This window comes from Tetrao urogallus (genome assembly GCF_951394365.1).
Source record: "Tetrao urogallus genome assembly, chromosome: 8".
In the NCBI taxonomy this organism is placed as follows: domain Eukaryota; kingdom Metazoa; phylum Chordata; class Aves; order Galliformes; family Phasianidae; genus Tetrao; species Tetrao urogallus.
Window position 1 is genome coordinate 23,660,153 of NC_136821.1, and position 7,280 is coordinate 23,667,432.

Genomic DNA, 7,280 nt, shown 5'->3' on the forward strand with positions numbered 1-7,280 from the left:
CAAGATGACTGACAAATGAAAACCAATACAATCAGACTGTCACAAACTGGGCTCTAATCTACAGCAATATTGAAAAGGTTTGCATTTCAACTTTCGAAAGAGAAAAGAACACATTTCTATCTACCTCTGTTTTTCTACGCTCAATACAAATCCAAAAATAATAGAAAATACTGATAATGAGCTTTTTCTGTAAGAAGCTGTAACACATTTCTCACCATTTCAAATAAAAATTTAAAGTATCACCATGATGAGTTACCATGAAACTGATAAGTCTGCATCACTCACTCTTTGCATCAGCTGACATTTTGGTGCAGATGTATAAAGACGTGGTTTAAGCGCAATTCATTCAAATTAGTGTTTATTATTGATTTGGTGAACTTAGCTTGTTCCACTTGTCTTTTTGGTAGAGAGAAAACTGAAAGTGAACATTTGTTTTAGTACAGCTGTCTTTTGACTAATAAGTCAGGTTTTTGTTTCTCCTTAAATTCTGAAATTCAATGGAAAATGTTCCATTTCTCATGTAACACACCAGCACTTCTCAAACATTTCTCAAACTTACTCTGCTTTTACTGAGGAAAAAAAAATTGCTATCTGATTATTATTAACCAATGCACACGAACAAATCTCAAATTTGGTACTGCTCTACCATGAACCAATTGGTTTTCTGTGTTGGGCATTGTTTGGAAGAATCCTCCTTGCCACACATTTAAGAGGAATATTAAGAAGTGGTGAACTGTTGTTACAGCTCCAGACAGACATTCACAGTATGTGTCACACATGCAGTAGTCTGAGCATACAGTAACACAACTGTAGTAATGTCCTTCAACTTTTCATTCCCTTTTTCAAAGCTGCATACTTCTTAGATTTAAATTTAAAAGCAGCATATAGGATTTACTTAAAAGAAAAACATTACATATAAAACATTAGAAGACATGAGTTGATATGGAAGATGAAAAGATGAGGAAAGTTCTTGGAAAAAAAATAAAAAGAACTACAACAACACCTTTTACATTAAGATTCCTTGCAGATAGACAAAAGCTAAAAAAAAAAAAAAAAAAAGCCACAGTGTGTAGCCCATGTGCAAGCAATCCTGATCTGTAATCAGTTTTGTTGTATGAAACATGTTTAGCAGGGAGTATCAGCCTAAAAGAAAGGGGGGAAAAAAGAAGAAAAAAAAATACTTGAAAAAAAAAAAAAAAACACCAAAAGAATTATTAAATTAATGACATTACCTCGGTGATTGGTTGCCCTTGTGATGTTAAGTCCAGTTCTTGAGGTCTTGTCACCTTATCAATATCCAAAGAGTCCATGCTGGAAGCTGCAGAAGTTATGCTGGAACGGGAGGAGTTACTGATTGAGCGCACCTCAGCATCACTCACTGTGCCAGCAGATGCTGTCCTCCTGTGCTGGGCATTAACTACTGGTTTGGCATCTTCTGCTACAGACTGCTGGGCTGCCTCATCCATGCTCAAAGAAGCTTTCTCTAATTGTGCAGTGATGTCATCCAAAGAAACGTTGGCATGTGATGGTTTAGTAACCTTACCAGATGAAGAGGATAATCCTTTCATACTGCCATGCTTAGTAGAAGGACGGCTACTAGGTGGTTTCTGAACTTTGGATTCTGTGGGAAGGCGTTTCACTGCAGTATTATTTGCTGAATGAGACCCAATGCTGCTGAGTTCCTGCTCTATGGAGCAGAGATCAGCCATGAGTGCATCTAGATCCACAGTCTCCCCCTGATTCAGAGCTTCTGCAATGAAGAAGAGTTTTTAGTATGAGCAGGGTTGCTTTATTTCTCTAAGCAGCTCTTCATTTTATGTTACTGAATTTAATAGCTGAAAGACAAGGGCCAAGGAAGCTGTATTTTCCCATCTATATTGCAAAACCTGTCCTCACTGATAAACACTAAGTTTATTTGCACTAGTATTCTTGACTGGTCTAAAAGAAAAAATATATATATATAGGGTAAGTATACTTTCTGATAGGAGAAACTCGTGAATTTTTAGTTACATTTGAAAGGTTGAAACTGCTCTGCTGTAAACAGAATTTAAAAATGTATACATCATGCTTCAGCTTCTCAATGAAATGTGTTTTGCTAGCAAATGTGACATTACTTTAAAAACAAAAACAAAAAACCAACCCACAACACTAAAAAAATACTATACACACACTCAAACTCCAAATTACAAGCTTCCTGTATTACAACTTATTACAATACATATTAATTCCTTTTTTCACGAGACCAGATCCCAGTACAAGTTTTCTTTATAAATATCGGACTACAATTCTTAGATACCAGGTGCTATAAAAGACAAGGTTGGAGAACATTCAAAGCTCTCTGCCATAAGAAAGCAAGGCTGTTATCAAACACATTCTCACTTCTAGCTACAGTGTATTTTAACATTCTTTGAAACCATTTCAGAATGTTCTCATTTATGGTTAAACAACTTTTTTTTTTTTTCCCCCCTAAAATAATACTTTAGAAGGTAAATAAGTCAACGAACCATTCAAATTGTACATGGAGAAACGATATGAGAAGTTGGCAAGGTTGGTTTCTTGATGGAGAGGTGATCTCTTCACTGGTGCCACAGGCTTGTCTGAATCCAAACTCTGAAAAAGATAAGAAAAGGTGGAGAATATAAATTGACAAAGAAATCCTCAAGGTTGATGAAAATAAATTTTCTCTATAACCAATTTGATATGCTCCTGGCATATCAAAAGCGTGGTGTTTTTTTTTTTCCAGGATTTTGACTAAAAAACATGTCACTACATCACAAAGACTTAGCTGCAGAAAAGATATTAATCTTTCTTGTTACTGATTTAAAAGGGAACAAATTCTGAATGCATGTTTCAGCTGTGTTTCAAAATGAGCTAATACGTAACACAGCTGATTTATCCATAACATCTACTCTGCAGAGAGTTGTGCAGGAGTTAAACACATGCAAACTGTGACACCCCAAGAAATGCATCCTTTGATTATGAGCATATCTGTGGTATAAGCACAGAAAAGCGCTCAATGGAGAACTCCTTTTTTATAAAAAAGATTTTTAATTACTTTAATTACTTTTAATTATTTTAGGTATTTTTCTCATAAGCCTTTTCTGTGAAAAATATGGAGTTGTGAAAGTGACCCCCTCCCAAATATGATAGTGTTTTGAAAAAAATATATATGCAAAAACAAAAAAACAACAAACAAAAAAACAACCAACCAAACAAACAAAAAAAAAAACAACACAACATCTAGTAAGGGATTAAAAAAAAAATAACACAAAACAGAACATGAAATCAAAAGGTAATTAATGGACATAGAACTTTGCAGTTAATCAGCAGCAGTAAGAAGCAAGCAGTAGGGCACTATGATCCAACGGGTAACCCAAAAGTTGCATGACACCTGCAGAGTGAGAAGTGCTATGTGGTGAATCTAGCTCCTGGCGTTGCTTGACAGGCCTGCAGAGGGTGTGAATAAAAGCAACACTTCTAATAATAAAGCTTTCCCAAATACACGTTTGTCTAAAAGAAGAGCATCTTCTAGCACAAAAAGTTTTAAGTTTTTTATCCACACTTTTTTTATTTTCTGTGTCCTTGCTTAAGGAAGGCAGTCATCAGTTAATGATCACAAGGCAGTGATCCAGAACTATTTTCTATTATGTGGAAAAACCAGCTCTAGTAGAGCTTATATATCATTCCATACAGAACTGTTGAAAAATATCAGATTAAAACCCTACAGGCAGCAAAGAAAACTTGAAACAAAGCAGGCACATTAGGGATCATTCCTTTCAACTGAACCAAGAGATTGCCTGCAAAGCAAACATATTCTGGATAAAAACATCTAAAGTATGTTTTATTAAATTTAAGAACAATTATGTTAGTACACAGGGTTGTGAATGTCCCCTTCATGGAAGCATTCAAGGCCCAGCAAGATGGGGCTGTGAGTAACCTGGGCTACAGGGAGGTATCCCTGCCTATAGCAGGGCGTTGCAACTAGATGATCTTAAAGGTTCCTTCCAACCCAAACCATTGTATGATTCTATCCTTTGAAATAACTGGGATATACTCTTACTAGGTAGATCACTCCAAATATAATGCCTCCTATTTATTTCCATGAAAGTAAAGAGCACAATAACACTATTTGATCAAGTAAATTCTTGGCTACTGAACACTGTTTTTCAACACAGTCACCACTCTTAGCTGTGCATTTTTAAGTTTTTTTGTTTTATTTTGTTTTGTTTTTGTTGTTGTTGTTGTTTTGTTCTGTTTTAACCAGCAACCAACAGAAACCTGCACGCTGTGCTTGTAAAAATCTCCTCAGCTGTCTGGAACATCACTTATTTTTCATGTCATTTACATCACTGCTGAAATGCAGCCCCCACTGCCTCACTGCACACACATCCACTGCTTGGTCTCCATAAACATTCAGCAAAAATGGACAAATGTCAATGGATGCCATTTTTTCCTGCATGGAAGAGTTCAACAACACACCTTTGTTTCATACGCACTTCCATGTCAGACACCAGTTTGTAAGGCTGCCATCTGCTACACAACAACAAAATGTAACTGAATACTGGTGGGAAGGTTCAACCCGACCACCATACTACCAACATCCACCTCTGACATTGTGGACCAACATAATGAAATAGGAGGCATTAGTTTCGGAATAGCCCTTGTATTATTAGAGAACAATCTCCATAATTAATAATGCAAAATTTCATTTTTGGAAGCTGCTGAGAACTGAAACAGCACTAAAAGACTAGTTCTGGAAAATGAGAATACTTACTTCATTGAACAGGGTAACCAAACACCAATTGCTAATGCAGACACTGCTCACATGTGTTGAAAATTTCATGGTTGCATTTTATAATGCTTTTACTAGGCAAAGGGTTAAAAAGGGCAAAGTGAATTCAAATTATCTCAAAGGCATCTTAACAATTTCATATCTTTTAACAAAGAATTCCTGTCTGGAAAGGAATCTAGGTCTTACTTTCAATCTTCTCAAAACAAATACATAGAAGTAGAAAATTTGAAAAAGAAGTTACAAGTTCAAGGAACTCGGGGACAAAATTCTTCTCCCACTGTTTTCAGAGTGCTGCTGATAAACAGCAACAAATGCTAAAACTACACCAGAACGCTCTTTGGAGCTCATTAAATTTAATCACGCCCCTTTACTGGGTCCTCAGCTGAATCAAGACATAACTATTTACCAAACAAGCAATCTGAGACACAACAGACTGCATTAACTTGTTTATACAAAATATTATGAGGTTATTCAAAGTTCTGGGGGAAATGTCACTTCTCAGTAGTTACAAAAGACAGAAGTTCAACTGAATGACTAAACTGTAGACTGTGTTGCATAGCAGTACATAAGTGAGAAACAGCTTTTAAGCATTCTGCATGGATTAGGACACAAATTCAGGTATCAGCAGAAAGTCTGTATATTAAATGTACAGCTGCGAGCCCTAAGTAAGACACACATATTTGGAAGTTACTCATATTTGCTGAAGTGAAAGCAAGAACAAAAATCTAAAACCAATTACCAACTGTGCTCCTACATGAAGATCCCCATTAGAGGCAATCTGAAGGCATAGGATCTTTGAAAGGACTCTCACCATTAAAAATCTTTCACAGGGAGTTAAAAACAATAAGAATTACGATATTTAGACTTATTACAGGTTATCTTCTATTCATTTGAAAAGGTAGGATTCCTTATTGCCCCATTTTCCCGTATTTTAAAAGGCCATCTGCATTTAGAAGTTGCAGGTAGTCCTTTAAACCAAAGATAACATGCATGAGACTGAATCTGAAATGTTCTGTTGTATGATTAACTCCATTTTATGTCAGTCTTCTCATAAGATGAAGATTCTTCCTTTTCCCCCAAGCATACAGTAACGAAGTGATGAGAGAAGCCTCTTCCCATCTAGCTTATTGAAACTTGGAGCATCACATCATTACTTAAAATCTATACAAAGAATGAGAAAATGAATTATACTGTTCACGAGAGCCAGCACACATGGCTGGAAAAAACAAAGCAGGAGATCACAGAGAAATGGACTTTTATCTTGGAACTCTGGCATACCGTGCAAAATGTAAGATTTGCTTGTGAAGAAAAGAAAAAGCACTAAAAAAAATGCCAAAAGGTGTCCTGTTAGCTGCCACTCTGATGCTGGAAAAGCACTCTGGAATAATGGTCCTCTAGGGTGTATCAGGTGACCTTAGCACATCATCATTGACATCATTCACACTTTCTTGTTCCTTATTGCTGTTCAGGTGCAAACAAATAGATTCAATTACATTGCCACTAGACAATGCCCAACTGTGTGTTTGGAGATACAGCCTAGCACTAGCCAGCTGAAGTCTGTGTTTCTCTACGTACATGAGGACAAAAGATCAATTCCATAGTTTTCCAAATGGATTGTACCCTTCGGGAGTGGTATAACTATCAGATTGTGAAAAACAAATTTAACAACTTGGAAATGGGGAAAATAAGTTAATTCAGTACTCTTTTAAGAACACTGAGTTGGTCATATGCTACATCTAGTCTTGCTCCAAGTGGTAGTGCTAATGAACTGAGAAGAGAGGCATCTTCTATCTTCACACAATAAAACAGCTAAGGATATATACTTGACCCTGACAAAGCGCCACAGCTAAAAGTCTTAATTCATACTCACCTGAAGTGTTCAAAAAGATCCTCGTTAAGGTTAAAGTAGTTAGCTTTCAAATGAAAATAAACATGTAATAATTATTTATAAATATTCTATGACATGACTGAAACCTCCCCAACCTGTGTGAGTTTGTCCAGTTCTCCTAGCCAGGCTCCAAACATCTTGTCCAGATCCTGATCTTCCTTATCACTGTCTTCTTCTGCACCATGGTCAAGCTCTTCATCTGATAATTGCTCCATCTGAAAAAAAAAAAAAAAAAAAAAGAGTAATACTCAAACTGTATCTGTGTCCAAGAAAGCTAGTGTCAGCTGCTATACTCCTGAAAAAACATTCTGAAGTCAAGGCATGTTTGTCCATAAGCTCTACAGAAATTGCACATTCACACTAAGTTGATGATAGTGCTCACTTCTGAAAAGTAAGCATGAAAGTTGCAATAGATAACTAGCCATTCTTACATTCCACTTCATGTCAGAATAATGCAAAAAAAAAAAAAAAAGATGAAGGACAAAGTCCAGAACACTTAATACAACAGCTAACCTTATAGAATGCCTCCAGGGACAGGGCATCCACGACCTCCCTGGGCAGCCTGTTTCAGTGTGTCATCACCCCCTGAGTGAAAGACTT

The 7,280-nt window shown here is 36.4% G+C and overlaps 1 protein-coding gene across 4 annotated transcripts in view; it reads right to left on the reverse strand.

Annotated features, from left to right (window-relative positions):
• The window catches only part of RAPH1 (Ras association (RalGDS/AF-6) and pleckstrin homology domains 1), a gene marked incomplete at both ends in the record, with an annotated part of 45,072 nt that extends 38,177 nt beyond the window's left edge, over positions 1 to 6,895 (reverse strand). For 3 of the 4 annotated variants that reach the window (XM_079538908.1, XM_079538907.1, XM_079538905.1), the window contains 3 exons: positions 1,233 to 1,750; positions 2,505 to 2,610; positions 6,776 to 6,895. In XM_079538908.1, coding sequence (XP_079395034.1) covers positions 1,233 to 1,750; positions 2,505 to 2,610; positions 6,776 to 6,895 — 744 coding nt within the window. Of the gene's footprint in view, positions 1 to 1,227; positions 1,751 to 2,504; positions 2,611 to 6,775 lie in introns of all 4 variants that reach the window. The other variant, XM_079538906.1, reaches the window with a different exon arrangement.
• Between the last annotated feature and the right edge of the window lie 385 nt (positions 6,896 to 7,280).